Genomic DNA, 21,283 nt, shown 5'->3' on the forward strand with positions numbered 1-21,283 from the left:
TTCATCCTGTAGAATCTGTCTACCCTCCTCCTGTGGTCAGAGATAAGACGTACCAGTATTGTGCTTGCTTAATCTGTGTGACTGGGTTTGTCTGCAGTGAAATTGATGTTGCTTTTCATTTTGTATTCACTAAGTTTGTTTGGGTTGTGGATGGTTCATTCCTCCTTTGCTTTGCTCGGATTACATTTTCAGCAATAAAAGTAATATAACATCATTATATTCCTCATGGATACACAGTTGGGCTCAAAAACCTAAAATCAGTGTGCAGTAATTCAGGTCTTTTACTGACTTTAATATTTAGACCTAGTTTATTTTGGTACTTTTATATGTTTATCTGGGAACTTATGTAATGCTAAAATTATATTATGTATTTTAAATATTGATGTAGAATGATTATAGCCATAGAGATTGACTAATTTATTCCCAGAGGACAGTAAGAGCTGAGCTGTAGTGGTTTGCCTTTGAATGTAAATATGTTATACTATAAAGATTAGTATTGAAAAATATTTTGAAATGCATGTAGTTACAAACTGTCTTAAAAATTACAAAAATTTCAACTTGGAGTTGTAGATCTGTCACTGAGCTCTTATTTTTTGCATCAGTGTATTTAGTGCTGTGCAGTGAATTTCAGTGCTGTATTTAATTTCATTCAAAGGAATTAATTTGTTTTTATTAATCAACATAATTTCCAGTAAATTTATATTTTTATTAATACTGCTACAGATGTTTGTGTATATATTTTAGCACGTTAAACTTACTTTCCTAGAAGCACGTTTATTTTTTTTAGCCTTTTCATCTCTTCTCCTTTTACATGATAACTGCTAGCTAAAGTCCCTGAAATAGCTACCAAAATAATAAAAAAGCAGTTTTGTTGTTTGAATTCTTGCCATCGTTTTTAAAAGCACATTCTGAAACTCCACTGTTTTCAGTAGGAGAAATGGTTGCTCTTTATTAGAAAATTTGAAAGCTGGTTTATCTTAAGACTGATTGTAAGTATCTTTGATTTAATGTGCAAAGATATTTAGTCAGGTAAGCATCAGTGAGTAGCCATATTAACCCAATACATCTTTTATTGTAAAAACTGTGCTTTACAGTGTCAGACTCCTTAGCACTTTAACATGCTTTATTAAGCAGCCTTTAGGTCACCATTATTTCTCAAATTTCTCTCCATGGTTGTATGTGCACAGAATGTATGTCCTTGTAATTTAAAGCATGCAGTTATAATGCATTCTCCTCTATTGCATAAACTTAAATTATCTTATAATAGTTGCCTGTGATTTTTTTTATTTTTTAGTGATTCAGTTGTTGACATTTTGGTAAGAATACTAATTTTGTTCTGTATTAGACTTACTAAAATTACTCTGAAATAAAAATAAGCTAATATGTAGGGCTTGAGATCCATAAATCATTTTTTATTACAAATGTGGTTCGCCAATGAATGTTATCATTTATTTGAAATTATTTGGACATAAGTAAAAGTCTTGAGTAATTCAGATTTTAAAGTTATTTAAAAATCTTTATTTTCCTCACTTACTGTGTGGAGAGCTAGGGATCGAAGTGAATCTCACAACAAAACACAATCATAGCTTCTAAAATCAATACTGCTGTTGATACCTATTAGGAAAAACAAAGCTGCCCTCCTTTAATATCAGTTGGTTTATCTGTGGCAAAGGCATCTATCCATACGTCCCAATATTGAGAATTACCCAGCTGTATGCGTGACATTTTAACTGATATGAAACAAAGTTTCAGCAGATCCCGAAAGCATATCAAAAAGGAGAAACCTCTTTCCTGCAATCAATCTTCTTAAATGCAATTAATTTTCTTCCGGTCTTTCCTTTGACAGAAAGGGACGAAGGCTCCTCAGGCAGCAGGGAAGATTCACACAGATTTTGAAAAGGGATTCATTATGGCTGAAGTAATGAAATATGAAGATTTTAAAGAAGGAGGTTCAGAAGCTGCTGTCAAGGTGAGCTCCCCATCTTTTTCTTCTCCGTTCCTCCATATGTGCCATTTTTCCATTTCAAGTCTATTTTTCACTGGGAAGAAGTTCTTGATGCTGAGCGAATCTTAATGGTCACCTCTAGCAATAGACCAAAATCTATTTTCATCTTTTACGTAAGAAAGAATTGAAATTCACCAACTTATTGAACAGGAATGCAACTATTTCAATATCCAAGATATGACAGCTTATGGACTAAACGTCAACACTAAGACCAAATGCTATGCTAAATTTTTTTCTCTGTTTATGTGTTAGTGTTCAGAATTTAATAAGCTTTAAAATGAACTTGTTTTTTAAAAAAATCAAATTTTTAAGATGAGATAGGAGATTTTTGAATCACCTCTAAGAGGAAATGCAAGAAACACAGAAAACCTGTTTCTTCTAATAACGTGTCATTCTGTTTTGTGTTTGCAGTGAAGGTATTAGAAATGTCAGATGTAAATGGTTAAGAAAGTATTATATTATCAATTTTTTTTTCAAGATTAGTGGATTCCACTCCTAGGCTCTGATAAGCATTAATTTTAGAATCTTAAAATTTACCATTTCAGTATTTAATTCAATCGCCCTTTGATGTCTTATTCAAAAATGCTATGCCTTACTTTGATTGTTCAGGATGCCAGTAATCGTTGTATGTAGTCCACAAAAATATATTACAATAGGTGAAGTTTCCTAGCTACTATCTACTTGAATAGACAGTGAAGATATTTAATGAAAAACTTTTTTCTTGAGCTCATGCTTCTTTGTAGTGACACTTCTATTAAGAACAGTTTTATCTGCTTTCTCAACACTAGAGGGCAGAGACTGATTGGGTGCCCAAAGTTGTGCCCTTCTTATAGCTGACAAATTATATCTGATTTGAAGTTATTAAATATGAAATGAATGTGTACATGGCAAATAAATGTCATAAGAAAAACTGTTCTTCTCTGCGCTGCTATTGCATTATTTCCATCTTCTTTAAGCAGAGAAACCCCCTTTATTTCATACACATTTGATTTCTCGTTTGGCATTTTTGATGTTTTATTAAGGTTTGTATTTTATAAAATGACGATTACAAAGCACATTAGTTTGATTTAATCAATCTCAGTATTTGAAGGTTCCTACACACTATAATATGTTAAAGAATTTTAAAGGTTCAGCTTTATTGTTTGCTATTTGATAGCTTGAAAGGTATGCAAAATTATGATTTGAAATTCAGCTTATTCTCAGTGGTATCACTAAGGAAGATCATACTGAGCAGCGGGACTTTAATAGGTTTGTTTGAACCCCAGGAAGTGAGGGGAAAAAAATCCCAGTATAATTGGTTCGTTGCGGCATGTGAACTGCCGTATGAAAAGGGAAGTAGAGTTGTAGTTGTAAAGTGAAACCACAGCTATAAATAAATCCAACATTCTGCAGTCAGAAACTACTTCATGTAACCAAGATCCAAATTTTGCCAGCAACAGTTTTTGATGCTCAAATCTGAGTGTTTTCCTTGAGAAGCTGCATCAGTTAATACCTATTAAATTAATCTATAAGTATTTTGCCTGTATATTTTTATTTGCTTTTCACTATGTGAGATTCTAAACATCAAGCTTCCATGTTCAAATTATATTTAATGGTTAAATTTTTATTGTTTTGAACTATCTATGAAGCAAGCCTATTCGCATTTGTTAGTTTTATAAATCAAGGTTAGAAAAAAACCCTTGCTCTTAGAAAAATGTGTTATATTACTCTAGTCTTTTCTAATTTGCATTTAATACAATGTTTCATGCCATACACAATACTAATTACTTTTATATTGCTGGTAAATTTCAGAATTAAATTTGGGAGCTTTTAGGAGTCAACTGAAATAACAGTGGTAATGGGAGTTGCTTGCTTTGTACGTTATCAAGTTGATCGATTTTTAAGTTTGATTTTGTGTGTGTCTAACACCACTACAGCATAACTAATTTAATGCCAGTGCTGTGAACTATACACTGAATAGCTCTGTGTGGGCTTTGTAGTCTACAGGGATATCACATTATTAGCAATCATATCTGCTTAGGCAAAGCTGGCTTCTACAGATGGCTGCTTTCAAGTGCAAATGAACTGGTTAGACGTGTCTTGTTTAATACATACTCAAGATTCACAAATGGGTATTGATTTTTTCAACCAGTGTTTCTGATAGCAATGGAAATGGATTAAATGGTCTCTAGAGAATTTAAAGGAACACTGTCACTTTTAATTAACTGTAAACTGGTAACAAAAATACATAAACTTGCATTAGTGTGTCAAAATGTATTTAATTCAAGAAGTCTATGCCACTCTGACAACGTGCAATAGCGTGCTAAAAAAAATCTGCATTGTTACTTTGCGGAGGTCAGTTTTTTCTACAAATATTTGTGAGTAATAAATGTATTCAACTGTAAAATGCCTCTGTACCTGTGCCTGCAGCTTACACTTGCCTATGATTTTTACCACACTGTTTTATTAGTGTTTATGCCATCAATTAGTCTAATTACTCTTGACTTTGAGCATTATTAGGATCGTCAAAGGAAAGAACTACTAAGTCTACCTGAAAGTAAACCTTTTACAGTCTAAACAGATTTCCGAGGGGGGAAATATGAAAACATTTGCAAAGTACTGTTTATTATTTATCGATAGTGTCATATGGGATAAGGCCAATTACTATTGCACTATATATTTATTGTCGAGGCTATTTTATCTTCAATTTTCCGTAGGCTAACATCACTGGTGATAACATTCAAATAAGGAATGACAGCAACAAGGTTATCGAGCCTCTAAATTCCTAGACAGCAATATGGGGAAATACGTTGCTTTACAGAGCAGGTTTTGTGAAAGAAAGGTGTCTAAGTTAACTATGTACCAGTAATCTGATCTGTTCTACTGCAACTAAGGTCATTAGTTAACAGCTTTCCTGTAATGGGATCTTAGCATGCCACCACTGTGATAGTGTCATTGAGTATAATGGCACAGTGAGGTCTTGCATGGAAGCACTTTCTCCTGCAAGAGAAAACTTCAAAACAGGAATGGTTATTGAACTAAAGCAGAAGCTCTCAACTTTTCCATATTGTAGATCACTTTTCAAGATAAATGCTTCTGCAGACCACCTCCCGCCCAGTCTGTCAGTCCTAATGCCACAGCTTCTCTGTAGCCTCTATAATACTAGGTTTAATTACGACGAGATAAAGATAGAAAAATATAAGAATAAATTCTAATGTGGAGAGTACTGATATTTAATAGATTCCTTGCCTATTTTCTGCTCTCCTCAAGTACAGCATTTTCATAACGAATTTCCTTTTCATGTCTTTGGTCTATATGCCTTCTCCTGTATCCTGGTTTCACAGCTTATCTGCTCTTATATCTGTCCTTCTGAAGCAAATTTCTTCTAAAGGAAATTTCTGACAGAAAAACTGAGCCTGTATTTTGTGCTCCTCAGTCCTTCATTATCTGGGCGCAAGCAGACAAGAGAGCCCCGCTCGAAGCACAAGGCATGTACAGTTGTGACTTTTGCATAGCGTTCCCATCTTTAGTTTTGACAGTACTCGCTCATCTAGCCTCTCAGAAGTAGTTCATATACCAGTTTAATAGCCATGCAGCTGTGATGCAAACTGTTGCCGATCACCCTTTCCAGCAATACTGTTTTAGATTCTTGCCGCCAGTGTTTGCCATCTGCAGGTTTTCTGGGTGAAGAAAAAGAAAGCCTGAAAGCTGGGGGGGGCGGGGAATTGAGTTGTTTTAGTGTCCTTTATCTTAAGACTTGCCAGGGTTTACAGATTTACCACTATGTAATGCAGATGGCATTTAAGCACCACCGATTCAGTGGAGGTTAAATTATTTTTGCATTTATTTCATATGTATGTAAAACCAAATTATGTGAAACTGAGGAGTATTGTGGCTGTCAAACTCTGAAGCTGTACTGTTTCTTTACCAAAATGTATTTAAATTATTACAGTTTGAAAATACTATAAAATGTCTAATGAAATAACCCACTTTCCTTTTGTCTGTTCTATTTACAGGCTGCTGGAAAATACAGACAACAAGGCAGAAATTACATAGTGGAGGATGGAGATATTATCTTCTTTAAATTTAATACACCTCAACAACCCAAGAAGAAATGAATATCAGATGTTGTTCATTGCTCAGAAATAAACTGTGCTGCTTCAAAAAGCACATGAATTTTTATTTAGGATGGAATATCTGGAAACAAAAAGCATACAGTTTCTACCTAGGGAACCTCCCCTCCCCCCACTGAAATTATTCTTGTTTGTTTTGAATTAAAATATGGCACCTCCAGCAAACATGCAAGTTCACTAAATGTGAACAGCTTTGCATTTCAAACGATTAAGACCCTACTCCAAATTGTAGAAGCTTTTCAGGAACCATATTACTCTCATGATACTTCATTAATCTCCATCATGTATGCCAAGCCTGACACGTTTGACAGTGAGGACAATGTGGCTTGCTCCTTTTTGAATCTACAGATAATGCATGTTTTACAGTACTCCAGATGTCTACACTCAATAAAACATTTGACAAAACCAGCCTTGGTGTGTTTGGGGATGTCTGTATTGACTGACTGTGGTGTGCTGAATGCGATACGGCACCTGGTGGATGCTGATTACAGAATTTTAAGACGTGTATGATACAGTAACTGGCAGTGTGGGGCAGCTGCAATTGTATCTCGAAAGTGAGTCTTTCATGGGAATCAGAAGATTAGGATGCCAATGATTTGTCTCAAAAAAGTTAATGAATTTGTAGATGGACATTCACTGAAAGATGATGGTAAGGATAATAAGAACGATGCAGCGTAAATGATTTTTACTGGAGAGAGGAAATACATGTAGAAAAATCACATTATCTTTGAGACCGAACCTTTTTTGTTCAAATCATTTTGAAAAAGTATTTCATTCTTGCCTTGGAATTATTAAATTGTGGAGGCTGGAGCAGCGGTGCCTGATGTTGTGTGTTGTCCTCTCAGGTCTGGTTTTCAGGCCAGCGGAGGGTGACGCAGATAGTGTTGTGACGGAAGAGGTCACACTGTGCTGGATAGGTAAGCTGTTCTGCTGAAATAAGGTTGCAGCTGTGAGTACTTTTTTATCCCTTTAACCAGGAGGGAGAGCTGATCTCTTTGGATAACACAGAAGAATAGGTGGCAAAAATAAAACCAAGTTTGTACTTCTAATGCAAGCTGTAGGATTGCCCTTAAGTGCAGTATGTTTAATGTATTTAAAACAGCCTGACTTTTTCTGAAGTGCCTGTGTGCCTGTGGTTTCAGCTACAGATTCAGTGGGGTCAGGGCTGGGAGAGATGCTGATGTTACCTCTGGCTTCTTGGTGTGCCAGACCTCTTGCATCTCCGTGATAAATTTGCTTGCTATACATTTTGAAAAGGCAACTTATCACTGGCTAACCTCCCCCCTGTGTTTAAGATATTGGGAGTGCTGGTCATGTCCTGCTCCGAGGCTTCCCTTGGGATGCTGCCTTTGAGCTTCACTGCTCATTTCTGAAAGAGGAAGACATGGGTCAGCCAGAGCCATGAGGCTCATTGTTGAAAAGTTGGCATCTTGCCTTTAATTGCACTGAGAAGACAGAGGGAGGGCAGATGACTTCAATACGTAGTTGTTGGGTTTGTTTTAAAGAATGTCTCCTTTTTTCATGGTGGCAGGAGAGGGGAGAGTATTGTAAAGCAGGGAAATTAGGACTTCAGATGTTTTGGAACCCTTGAAATTCTCTTCTGTATCGTCTCCCTGGTGCGGCTAGTATTTGTTCTTGGTGTTATTTTGATGTGACATAATTGAGAAAAGATTGGGACCACCAAATCTTGTGTTAAAAGTCAAATCCAAAAGAATAACGGAGGCTACCTGTTTCTCTTGGAAGTCAGCAACATGCTAGTAACAGAAGGGCTCATGCTGGGTTTTAGACACAATAAAAGATGAGTGAGAAGTGGAGTGTATGTGTTGGTCAAAGAGAAGTAACCTCTTTACTGCACTAATACCTGCTGGAACGTGTTCTCTTGTCCTGTCTGAAATTCATTCTGGTTTCCAAAATATTCCTGTGCTACCTAATGATTACAAGTCAGTGAAGAAGTTAGAAAGGACAGCACAATTAATGGATTGCTTTGTATTTTTGCATCTCTTAGTTACATTTAATAAGCCATATTTGTTTAGATTTGAATTCTGTAATGTTTTATGTTTCAGCTTACTAACTTGCCTGAATAGTTTATCTCTTTAGTTGTTTTAACTAATGTTCTTTTAACTACTGAAGCTAATCAATTATTCCAGAATAAAAACAAATTTTATTAAAAGAAAGAATAATCTGATAAGCTCTGTTACTCCTATCACTGGTGACTTGTGGCAACTGCCACATTAAATATGTGCAGCCTGTGTTTCTCCTCAGTGGGTCTATGCATTTAAGATGTACAACTCCTAAAAACTTGTAGATATATGTAGCGTGTTTCAAGCACTCTGTTTTAAATAGAATTGTGGTTTAATTTAAGCCAAGCACACATTATTTATGCATTTCAACCTGCGCAGGTGACTCCAGGTACAATGTATCCATCCTACTCACATTTGCTATTTAAGAAAAAAAAGTGAAATCTGCCTGCATGCTCTTCACTCTCGGTGACCTGTACTCACTGGGCATGATGATGGTGAGTAGAAGGAGACGTTTTGTTTCTCCAGCTGGAGAAGGGTGAGAAAACATTATAGGCGCTGATCTTCCAAAATATGGGAAGTAGGGAATTTTGCAAAGGAGGAGGGGTACTAACCCTTCCTCTTAAATTGCATCCCTCAGTCCCTAATAGCCGTGGCATTGATGACATGTTTCTGGGATTAGACAAAAGCTAGTGGAACTGGGGAAACCGCTGCTGCCTGCCTCCAAACTGACCAGAAGAGAGTGCCTGAAAGTGATGTGGAGATGCCAGTGAAAGCAGCTGTGCCTGCACTGGCGCGTGGGGTGACTCTGTAGGAGTAGATCTGGAGAGCGAAGCGGTTGGCACGGAGGACCTGTTGTTCCCGTGGCATGTATTTGAGGGGCTACCTCGGACTAGTTGCAGGCTGGTCCTGTGAGGAGTTAGAGGGCAGTTTTCACTTCAGTCTCAAGAGAACCAGTTTGCCATAAGATACCCAAGGGATAACCAGTTTGCCTGCTGTGAGACTCCTGTGCAATGCAGAGCAAAGCAGGGAGAGTGTGCGTGAAGAGGCGTGATCCGGAGATTCACTTTCAAAAGTATGTTCCTGGTCAAATAAAAACATTGCTGTAGACAAGTGAGGGCTTACTGCTGTCTTTTATTGGCAGCATCAATAGCAATATCTAGGTGATGTGCTTGGGCACCCCAATACGTGACATTTCAGACCATTAAGAAGCACAAAGAACAACAGAAATTTAACTTTTGAAGACTACTTGTACCCATGGATACCCCTCATGTAGGATATAGTTATCTGTCCTAATCAGCGTTTCCCAGAACAGCACAAGGGGAGCAGGCTTGGGCTTTCTGTGTGGGTTGATGTGTCAGATAAAACATAGGGTTTTTTTCCATAGCATGTTACTTAAAGTAAAACAGTGGGTGTGCTCAGTGGTCGGATGAACTAGAAATAGCCACGTAACTGCCTGAAACTCAGGTGTGTTTGTCCGGCTCTTTGAAAATTGAAGTAAACATTCTAGTAGGATAAGAGCCACCAAGATGTAGCTGGCCATCTCTCAGCTGCCGTTTGAGCATCTTTGGGGTCAGAATATTCCACAGAGAAACTGAAGGATTTCCATGTCTTTCTAAATTCAGTGCTTAGGCTAGTGTGTGTGACAGGCTAAAACAAATACTTATTTTACATGGTTTCAGCTGTGCACTTCTTGCCACAAGATGATGCAGATGCTGAAGGTCAGCAAGGGTTCAAAAATGCTCAGACAAAGCCGCTGGGGAAGAAAAAGGGGGTTGACTGGGAAAAAAAAACCCTGTTAAAAACAGAGGTATCAGTTCTGCTTTTGGAGTGTCCTGTAGTCACAAATCACTGGATGCTGGGAGAAAAACTGGTATGTATACCTTGTCTCTGTCAGGCATCTGTCAAAAACCAGGATGCTGGACTGGATGGGCCTCTGATCTGACCTAATACCACCATTCTTGCCTCCTCTCCAAAGCAACTTTTCTTCAAAGGCTATCCCCAAACACCAGTAAAGAGCACGATTTCTTTAATGTCCTCCCTGGTTCTGCATTTTGATTAAAATCTTTATTTAAAAAAAAAAAAAAAAGTATTGTCTTAGTTTCATGTTTATTTGCTCTTTCATTGACCGTGTCCAGCCCTGTAAAGGTGGTAGCATTATCATTAATTGTTTTAAATTATTTACCTTTCCTGAAGGATCCTTTCTTACCTGCTGCAGGTTTCCATCTACTTTCTCCCCTTCATCACCCAAGTTCACCCTGATCTCTTCCCAGACCGCAGGGCCTGGTCAGTCAAGGAGTCTGTATGCCAGAGCGCCTGCTTCGAAAATGCCGTGTTGTCAGCTGTATTTTCCTTCCTCCTCTCCCACAGAGCAAGCTTCCAGCTGGAGTGGCTGCATTGCACCTGGGGTAGCTTAGCTGAACACCTCCCCGCGCTTTATTGAGGCTGCTCCCGATTGCCCGTCGGTGCCTGCCATGGGTAGGGGCAGCCCTGCCAAGCACGACGTGCCCCCCGCATGGGCTCCCGGCTGGCCGGCCAGCAGACCCCAGGCATTCAGCCCAGTGGCAGCGTGCTCCGCTCCTCCCGCCTCTGCCCCAGCAAGCTGGCAAATAACCCCTGTAGCTTCAAAAGTACCAGGAACGTGCTTTCTCGGTGCAGCGTTTTATGTTCTTGTGGCTGCCAGGCTTGTTCAAACTGTCCTTGCAGAGCTCTGTCCGTCCTTATCGTGGCAGTTGGCAGTGATGCTGCATGCCCTGTTCCATCGGGTGGTTTAAACACTGAGCGTTTCTTCTACCAGGTGCCGGGTAGGACTGTAAAATTGCATTCTGCAAGAGCAATGTGTGTGGCAAGGTTTTCAGTTTAAAAAATGTTAGCTAAATTTTAACTTTTCTCTCCATTCATGAACTCAGCTCACAGAGGATGAAGGGGGGGAAATCATTAGAAGTTAGTAACTGTTTAAAACTAATAATAACTTGTTTTAATTTTTACTCCCCCCATACTAATGCCATATGTTTGATTATGCTAATCCACCATTTCACTTCAATTAAGCCAGGAAAACCACCAGAGGCTTTGAAAAAATAATAGTAATAATCAAAGTAGCGGTATTCATCACAGCATCCCAGTGGATTGAAATAGCGGTATGCTGGTAGGACTTTGAAAGTTTTGAAGTAAGTTCTGCATTTCAAGGCTGTCTTTGAAGCAGTTATTTCTTGGCTTCTATCTACAGGTAGTGCCCATTCCCAGTCCATGGGAATAGACACATATGGCAGCGTGTTGCATATTGTGAAATAAGTTACATGTGTGTGCTTGCTGTCATAAACCAATGATTTGGTAGGTGCCTGCTCATCAGAGCTCATTATGGCTCTGTGCGGTTACAGAGTGCCTGTAGCGTTTTATTTTCTACATGCAAAATGTATGTGCTCAGTACAGAAAAACTTTATAAACCATGCAGAAAATAAAATCTGTGGCTGTTGCAAGAGCACATGTGATGTGTAAGTTAACAAAATACATTCACCTGAGTCTTGGAATGTAAGTGGGCAGGCAGATCCGGGCTGGTGGAACAGGAACACAGGGATTTTCCTGCCCTTCACAGCTCCACCGCTGCTGCGGGATGGCTTCGGCACTGCTGGGCCCTGCGGGGCAGGAATTGAAAAGGCTAAGCTGATACATGGGGTTATGTCCAAACACAGATAAGTAACAGGCCAAGGGCTATTTCGCCGAGGGTAGGGATGGAAGAAGTACCGCTCTGTGTTGACGAGGTTTTTATCCCCAGTGACCCAACCCCTTCATCTCGAGCAGAGCCGGGTGCGGGGCGCAGCGGCTGCGCTGCCTGCGGACCCCCCGCCGCCACAGCCGCCGGCAGCAACCCCCCGCCTCGCCCGTGGCAGCACCTCCAGGTCTGACGTTACGGCTAATTGAAGGCTGGACTTGAAAGCGCAGAGTTAAAGCCCCGCGCTGCTTTCACCTCTTACACCAAGTTCACTTGCTATATTTCAGTGAGCCTAATGATCGCAGCAGCGTGCGAGGAGGAGGAAAGGTTTGTGAGGGGGATTTGGGAAAGCCGTTTGTGAGGACCTTCACCACCTCACGGCCACGGATGCACAGAGGAGCTGCCTGCACCCCCGGTACAGCCTGAGGTAAGCACATGTGGCCCCAGGTTTGGTACCTACTCCTGACAACAGAGAGTTAGATTGCGCAAAGGGGTTCATAAAGTTTGATTTGTGGTAAACATGTAAGAATTTAAAGGTTAATAAAGTCCTTGCTCAGTAATGAGGAAGGCTGTTGCCCACATAAAAAGGTTCCCAGGAGCGAGCCGGAGCAGCAGGACGGGCTCCGAGGCAGGACACCGCAGCTCGGCGTGTGAATGCCGGCGCGAGGGTTTAACCGCACCCAGCTGCTGCAGCCTGCCCGAAGGGCGGACGGACAGATGGACAGGACGGAGGTGATGTGGGTGCCCTGGCCGAGGACAGGGACCCACTCCCCTCTCTCGTCCTCTGCCAGGAAAACTCACCTGTGCCGTGCAAGGACAGTACTAGCTCTTGCCGGGGGGTCTGATGCTGCTGAAGGGCCACCTTGCCAAATTTGTCAGCAAAAGATGCAACGTTTGTTCTCTTGAAAATTGCACGCAAAACCATTTAGTTGCCAAAGAGTTAAACTTCCCTGAAATCTGAATCCTGAGCGAAGTATCCAAATTTGGTTATAAATCCTGTTTAAGTTTCAAAGCACAGCATTATTGGAGGTAGCAACAGTAACATCAAACAGCCTTGATAAGATCAACAAATTACTAAGTATAATTGTTTGTGCTGGGGTGTGTGCAAGGAGATAAATAGCTCATAAATTAAACACCAGTGCCTGAGGGTGAGTCATTCATGGATTCAGAGCTGTCCCGACACTTGCAAGCAAAAAGTAATTTTCTCTTAGTTCAGTAATTATGCAATTCAAGATCTGAGATCAGCAATCAGTGCTAGGTGCGCTTGCAAAGGTGGAAGGGTACTTCAGATATTGGAGTTTCCCATACATTGATTAACAGGAAAAGTCTGTTGCTTGTCCCTGTAGTGGGGGAATATTCTGACTGAGGTACAATTCTTCAAAAAGATAATGAAGAATGAAGGGATTAAAAATACACTAAAGGTCAGTTTTAGCTGATATAAATTGGCAGCACTCTCTTGGCTTCAACAGAGCAGTACTAGTTTATACTAGCAGAAAATCTGGCCCAAATTATTAAAGAAAATCAACAACCCCCCTGTGATAACTGCTGTTAGTCATCCAGACTAGTGCCTGTTTCTGAGAGGCACCTGGCACCTTGCTGGCTGTGCTGCAGCTCGTATGCTCTCATGCGGGGTCATTAGAGCCCCTTCCTGACTTATTCATAAGTCCCCGTGAGGATCTTGGTCTAATCAGGGTTTTCCTAAGGACAGAGAATAGTAATGTAATCTGTTATTGTAACAACATCATCTTGATCTGCTTTTATTTACTAATGTTTTGCCAGCCATTAAATATTTTTCTGCCAAATTCAGATAGAGATCACACTGAGAAATCGTATTTTTTGGAAATGCGGTGTAAATCTCACAGCTGCTCAACAATAGTCACTGCCGGTGTAAACTCCCAGCCTTCAGGAGACAACTTGCTGTGTAACCTAAAACCCTCCTGACCACTTGGATCTCAAACAGCCTTCACCCTGTCTGTCTGTGGAGTGTCGTGGTGGGGGAAGAGCGGTGGGAGTCCTTCTGGAGAAGGACAGGAAGCCTGTGACAGTCTTTAGACTTTCCGGCACAGAAGGCTTGCATCCCTTGACTCCGGGCTCCACCCTGGTGAACCAAATGGTTGCAATCGTCTGGCTATGCAAACAGGTACACCATGAAGTAGACAAGGATAAAGACTAATCAAAATTAAAAATTATTTTTTAAGTCCCTCTTCATTTGTCACGTAAGGGTGAAAACGTTTATACGAAGATGTTTTTACTTCCTGACTAGCAGCCAGACCCTGCCGTCTCCTTTGCTCTTCGGGCTTCAGTCAAATCCCCAGATTGGCGGTGTCCAACCCATGGTCCCTCAGCAGGTTACGGGGCTGGTGCGTTCAGGGCTGCCTGGAGTCTGGGCTCGTGCCGGAGCAGCATGTCACTGCACAGGGATGTCCCGCACAGACCACAGGAAGGACATTTCTCTGGAGCAGGAGCGTCCGTATCTCCATTCCTGCCAGCCACAGCTCCCATCCCTCCTCCTGCGGGCTGGGAGCATGTAGGGGGCAAGACAGAGCCGTGAGGACACTCCTTACACGGAGAGGTGCTGGAAGTCTGTGCAAGGCATAAATAGGGTTTTCAAGTTCCTACCAAGGGATGGCTGCTATTTAAGTCCAATTGTTGACGTATTTCTATTTTTTCATAAATAACAGCAGGATCCTGCCCTTAATGTTTGTGGAGCCTGTCACAGAGCAAAGACTTCGACTGTCAGCTCTTCCTTGGGATGAATTCCCTCACCCATCAGGAGGGCTAATGGTGCATCAGTTTTCATCCAAAGTTATATAGGAGAGATGGAAACGTAACTGGTGTAAAATTACGTGTATGATGTATGATGTACCTCTTCTCCATTAAGCGACGCGTTCTTCTTGTGACATCTCCAACCCTTGGCACACAGCTGGCTTTTGAAGGCTTGCCCGAGTTTTCTGCAATTTCTGCCAACCCAGCGGTACGGTCACCTGGCGCTCAGGAACTTTTCACCAGGTAGGGACGCTTCTCCTATTGCAGGCTGCCTTTTATGTGCTGTGTTGAAGGAAACCCTTTGCCTTGGGGAGGTTTGTGTCTATACCCAGCATATTGGTTTGAGACGCACTTGTGGAAAGTGTTCAAGGTCAGCCCTGGCTTCACTGGTAGATGCCATTCTGGGAATGGAAGAGAAATGTTTGATTTATATTTACTATTTAGGAAAAAAGCTGTAAGTGTGCTCTTTTATTCCAAAATAAAAATGCGTTAATGACTGGAGTGTTTAGCCCACTGGGGATGTCATTGTTTTCAATTATGTGCCATTCTGACGGGAGAGCGCAGATTCTTAGGCTGAATGGAGATTTGTGCTGCAGCTATTTGTGCCTTTAGAAACAGTTTCTTTACTACTTTAAGAGAAAACTGTAAAATGGCAATAATGACATATTATTACAAGTAAATTACACTGTAAAATAGCATTAATATTGTAGCTGAAACCTAGAATTTGAAATAAGATGGAAATATTCATTTGCACACAGCTTTTGTTCTTATCAAAAGCGATTTGGATTAGGAATGAGATTCACTTAGCGCCTGCACTCGCAGGCAAGCTAATGCTCAGTCACCTGGTTGCGGCGCAGGCTGTCAAGCTCACCTGTCACCAGCCGCCACGGGAGCCTGGGGCAAAGCCCGGCACACCCCGGGGTGGCACAAAGCGCCACGCGTCCCACGTCCCGGAGGGAGCGGAGATGCTGGAAAACACAGCTCAGACCCCCTGTGTGCAGCAATGCCTGGGGCTCAGTGCCCGGGGAACAGGCCGGGCAGCCAGTGAGAGCAGGGACGGCCTCCATTTTGTCTCCATGGCAGGGGAGGATCTGTACCGCAGCACGTGAAACCCGCTCTTCTCCCGCCTAATGAAGACAGACTGATAGGAATTAGAAAATTAATAAAAGCAAAGTGGGTGCAGGATAGTAATCGGGGACCTTGCGCTAGGGAGAGCGCTGCACAATTTAATACTCCATTTCATGAAAATTGTCCCTTGAATTTGACAAGCCTGTTCTTTAAAGGTCAAGGGTTTTTGGTCTTATTTTTCCCCTCCTCCACTCATACATGGAAAATTGCCAGACCCTTGAAGGGTCACTTCTGTACAGAGAAATTTTGCACTGGTAAGGTCTGCAGGAGAGCTCCTTCAGAAGGGTACGTAGAAGGGATGGGGTATCAAACTGCATTTAAGACATATTCTTTTCTGGGCTGCGTTGGCATTAAAGAGTAAGGAAGAAGGGAAACCATTTTCTCTTGATTTCAATGTAACCCCTTTAACTGGATTGCTCTGATAGTAGACCTGCATTTCCAAAGGCCTTTGTTTGCCTCTTGCATATCCTGCAGCAATGTTTGCTCACATCCATCACCTACCTCTCAAGTAGGACATGCTATTATACATTTCATTGGGACCACCAGCAATGCCCCATGAACTCCCTGTGGCAATGGCCCTCAAACCCTGCCCTCTCTCCAGGCTTTGTCCCCAGACAGAATGGACCTGCCCTTCCTTCCTCACACGACCTCAGGTGAGGGCGGCCAGCTTGCCCACCATTTGATGGCCACAGGATAAAAGGGGAAATCCCAGAAATCCAATCACCTTTTTGTCACAACTTTTATTAATTTGTATTCCCATCAGCACAAAAAGGAGAGCAGTAAATGCAGAAGTGATCCTTTAGGCAAATTCTGTTCAACATTACCCTTCTAGCGCTTCTTATCTCTGCCAAATTGAATAATACAAGGGAGGCACAAAATCTCCATATGTGGAATAAGGTGGAGAGTCACCAGTATTTCTATAATGCTTCTTTGCAGCAGTGATATAGATCTCAGTTTTCTGCCTTTGCAGTAATTTTGCTGTGGCACAGAGAAAACGAACTGCCAGTCACTGAATTCTGTCTTGTGCTCCTCATGACCCCACACATGGGGTTTGGGCCATTGATGCCGTCTGTGGGAAACAGAGGATGTGGTGCTGCTGCCATCCTGGCTCTGAAAGGTAAGCACCAGGCAAACTTCCCTCTCCTCTGGATAAAGGGGGCTGCAGGGAGGTCTACGCTGCAGCTGCCAGACTGCTCCTGGTCCTGCAAACAGCCTGGCCTACTGACACACAGGGTGAGCTGGAAATAAACCAGTGTATCCTTATCAGAACCACTCTTATTCAGTAATTCCCAGACTGTGAGAAAGCGCGTTTGGCAAAGGACGGAGAAGCACCTCGACCAGCAACCTCTTGTAGCTGCGTCCCAGTCCCCAGCCCAATGCCCGGGAGAGGAGCTGCGAGCACGACATGTCTGCGCTCCCTCCCACCTCCCCCTGCTATTTCTGCAGTGAGGAGGGGGTGCTCCCGTAACAAATCAGGCAGTGTTAACATTTAACATGAGTTTTAGGAGACAGGAGCACCTTGAAATTATGTCTGAGCCATTAAAATAAAATTAAAAGTAAAAGAAATGAGGATGGTGATGGGAGTCGGAGGAAGCAATCCCACGGGCTGCCTGGGGAGCTTGCAGGGTGCTCCTGCTGTGGTGGCTCTGCCTCCCTCCCCTGCTTCTGCCATCAGCTGTTCTAAACCTGGTCATAAATATCCTGCATGCTCCCGGGCGTGTTCTAGTTGGCAACAAGTGAGCAAAGCTAAGTGATGCTCAGCCTTGCCGGTACTCTGCTGCTGGGCTGTTGTTCCTGCAGGATCAGGTGTGTTTCTGATGGGCGAATGACTTATTTTGGCAAACTGCAGTTTTGAAACATTTTTTCAGTTCTTCTGTGAGGAATAATGTGAGGTTTCATATAAGACAGCCTTATAGAATGTGTATTTCCTAAGTGAGCTCCTGGAGTGGTTTGGAAGGGCATTGGCATTGCAGCCACTCTGAGATGGGTACATCCGCTCTGAAAACAGTAGTTCTGTCTTCAAAGGCAATGGAGGTCTATTTGCATGACTCTTGTATTTTAATACTATGGCAAATTGTATCTTAGAAGTATTCATGTATTATTTCTAGCAATCAGTAAAAATGCGTACATCATTTGTTTTCCATTTGATGCCTTTACTTGGGAGGAAGTATCTTTAAATGCATTAGAAATAAAGATGTACCATATCCCTGACGGTCAAGGTGGGCACCTTCAGAATAAGAGAGCTGATTTCTTTTTGGGGCCCAAAGACCAGCCCATGAGCCCAAAGGCATTTGGTACCTGAGCCTTGCTGGGGGCCTGACTGAGGACCCCAGCGCCTGGCAAGCATGTTGGTTCCCTTGGGTGTCTTCTCATTTCAATATGCAATCTACCAAGCAGAAATACCCATCTGTCACACTACTGGCTCCACGTGTCCCCTTTGGATGTAGGAAGTGACATCTAGGAATCAGTTTAGGAACGAGAGGTGTAAGAATAAGTGTCCTTCATTTGATGCTGTTGAAAAACCCCAAACCTCAACTGATTAATCAGTTTTTGAAAATGTCTCTAATAAGACAGACATTTAAAAGCACTTTAACAAAGTTACCTCTTTGTAACAATGAGCAAATAAGCAAAAATAAACAGGAGAGGTCCTGAGATAGGAGACAGAAAATGTTGTCTAGGTCTTCCATGCTAACAGAAGAGTTTTTATGCTTCATATCTGAAATAACCAAAAAGGAAGGCAATGTCTCAGGCCACTTCTGTTATGGTTTGCAGGCAAATGCAACTTTAATCGTAATAATCCCACTGAATTCAGTGAAGCTGTTCTGTGCTTAGAGTTACAGATGTTCCTAAGTCTTTGCCTAAAGATGAATACATTTTTATAAGCAAATTAAGAGTATTCATGCTCTAAATCTTGGTTATCCTGGTTAGTTAAATTGGGCACCAAGGGAGCTTTTCTGGGTCAGAATCAGAATAGACTTATGTATCTTAATTATTGAAACATTTTTAACAAATTTGATATTTACCAGTGCTCAAATGTTGAGTGGGTATGTGGGAAACGCAGTGAAATATTAAAATGTTTGTGGCGTATTCTTGCATATTTAAAGATTTATGGGGTTTGTTCATTGGCTGTGTTTATGAGCCTGCAATACCGACTGCGCATTTGTGCTTTTGCTTCTTCATAAATCCATGGAAACTTTTCAGAAAAGTTTTAACTACAACATGTCAATGAACTATAAACGAAAAGTTTATTTTGTATATACTCTCTTTACCTGAGGTCCATGGTTAGACCCTGCATTAGAGCTTCTGGCTCTCATGTGCTCAGTTTGTGCTTTTGATCATGCCACTCTTTGCACAAAGCTGAAAGAATTTCTGCTTCATAAAGAGGAAAATACAGACACGTTTTGATGTCTATAGAAATGCATGTTTGCTCTTATTTTTGAGGCAGGGGAACTTAGGGTTTAACATCTCTACGGTTCTTCCTAGGTCTCTGTTCAATCAAAGTTTCCAAGGAGGACTTAATGGGGAATAGAAATCATTTGGTTGTGGTGGTGATGGTGTACTTGGTACATTTTTCTTTAAAGGTTGTACACTGATAAAAATAGTAAGTAACCTAGTCTACTCAGGACCGCTTCATCTTTAAGTTCATGCAAGTTTAGGGAGCTGTAAGTGACTAAAAGGATGAGTGGCTTAAGATTCACTGAGTGATACTGCAAATACAAGGACTGAAATACCAAAGGAGTAAAGGATATATAGACCTTTGCCCATTACATCAAGAAAATGAAAAAGTTAGGAAGGGGGAGGGGGGATTCCTGTGCTACATTTTTCAAGTCCTACTCCAAAAGGGGTAACCAGCCCATTAGTATAGGTGCCAGGAAGCTCGCTTTTGTGACATCTCGCCAAACACACCTACTTTCACTGGACCATAGAAAGATCAATCCTGTCTGAAAACCACCCATTACCTAAGACACCTAATTTATATTAGAAGCTCACTAAAAGGCACTGTCTGGCCCCCAACCTTCACTTCCAATGATAAAGAGGATGTTTTACACCGTATGTGACACTTAATCAAAACCGATATTCTTTAACAAACCCTTAACCTCTAGCACACAGGAGTCATATGAGGCCAAGGGACAAGACACAGATCCAGCTCAGGGTGGCATATCCTTTGATTAAGATGATACAGATTTCCCATTTTTCTCAGGGTTACGGATTCTGGATATATCCTTTTTTGATTTGTCAGCATTAAATTTCAGTAGAGGTTCAAGCCAAAGAGAGACCAAGACTAGTTCTGTCTTCAACTGCGTATTAGGAGATAATTTCTCTGAATCCTCTGCAGTAATGATCCTCAGATCTTCTGATCTTTCTGTAAGCAAGTTTTCCTGGGAACCTGGATTTAAACTATGGCACAAACCTTGCTTGCATCTGGGTCCTTTCTTAAGGAGGAGTATCTAAATACACTTATTCTGTGAGCCCTGGAATGGACCTTTTTTTCCTTTCCTCAGGTCTTTTTCAAAGAGGCAAACCTTCAAGTGAGTTCTTTCACCCTCCCTTGGATTTCTGGGGCAGGAGGTTTTACTTACGGAGTATACAGTACTTTAGATGAGGATTGCAAACTTCAGGGGGTTAGACAATTTTCACTGCCTGCAGTACGTTGGAATCTCAGTATAGCTGACTTTACTCCTGGGTGATTCCCCCCCCCCCCCCACACACTTTTTTAGGTAACCCCTTGTTCTAGCATTTGTATGTGGCTGATTTGGGCATGGGGAAGTCTCTCAAATTCCCCAACATGGGGGAAAGTTTGGCTGTTTTCCCTCTTTTTAGTCAAATTTTTAAGCTGGAGGTTTAGTTTTTGTTAGGAACATGGTTCTGCAGAAATTATTTCTAGTCATTATTCCTTGAAAATAATGTGCTGCTTGATTATTAGTGTGTAAAGATGATCTTGGAAAGGGGTTTGGTTTTCAGTTGTATGTTTTTAAACACTGAAATGGCACATCTGTTCTGTGAGGTTCTGTGGCTGGCTGGAGAACTGCTGATACAGGCTCACTTCTGCCGAGTGCGTGATATCCTTGTTCAGCACTCAGAAATGTTTCTTATTTAGACTGTTTTCATTTTTATGATCATTACTAATACACTTAAGAAAAGCTCTTTTTGTGAGGAACTGCCTTTCTCCCACTTTTCCATAGGAGCAAGGAAGCCCCTCTCCCCTTGCGGAGAAGCCCAGGTCATCTACAAATTTCTCTGGCAAAAAAAGGAAGGACAAGATTTTGCATGACTTCAGGATGCCAAGAAAAAGAGACAAGCAGGAAGAGTTGGATCTCAAACATTTCAGGCCTTTCCCCACCCCACCCCCCAGCACCGTGAAGGAAGAAGGGGCAATGTATATAAGCTACTTTTAAGAGAGAACGGCAGTTGTAGAGCGAGACCTGTAATCATGTTAAATTATCTTTAAAGGCAACTTCTGTTTAGTAAATGTAAAGCTGACAAGCAAAAATCTGGAGGACTGGTTCTATTTTATGGCATATCACATACATCAAAGGTCAGCCTT

At 41.5% G+C, this 21,283-nt stretch overlaps 1 protein-coding gene across 4 annotated transcripts in view; it reads left to right on the forward strand.

Moving 5' to 3' along the window:
* The window catches only part of OLA1 (Obg like ATPase 1), a 104,597-nt gene extending 98,072 nt beyond the window's left edge, over positions 1–6,525 (forward strand). For all 4 annotated transcript variants that reach the window (XM_052792271.1, XM_052792272.1, XM_052792274.1 and 1 more), the window contains 2 exons: positions 1,847–1,969; positions 6,001–6,525. In XM_052792271.1, coding sequence (XP_052648231.1) covers positions 1,847–1,969; positions 6,001–6,102 — 225 coding nt within the window. In that variant the 3' untranslated portion in view covers positions 6,103–6,525. The remainder of the gene's footprint in view (positions 1–1,846; positions 1,970–6,000) is intronic.
* Positions 6,526–21,283: the final 14,758 nt, after the last annotated feature.

This window comes from Harpia harpyja, chromosome 7 (assembly GCF_026419915.1).
Source record: "Harpia harpyja isolate bHarHar1 chromosome 7, bHarHar1 primary haplotype, whole genome shotgun sequence".
Lineage (NCBI taxonomy): Eukaryota > Metazoa > Chordata > Aves > Accipitriformes > Accipitridae > Harpia > Harpia harpyja.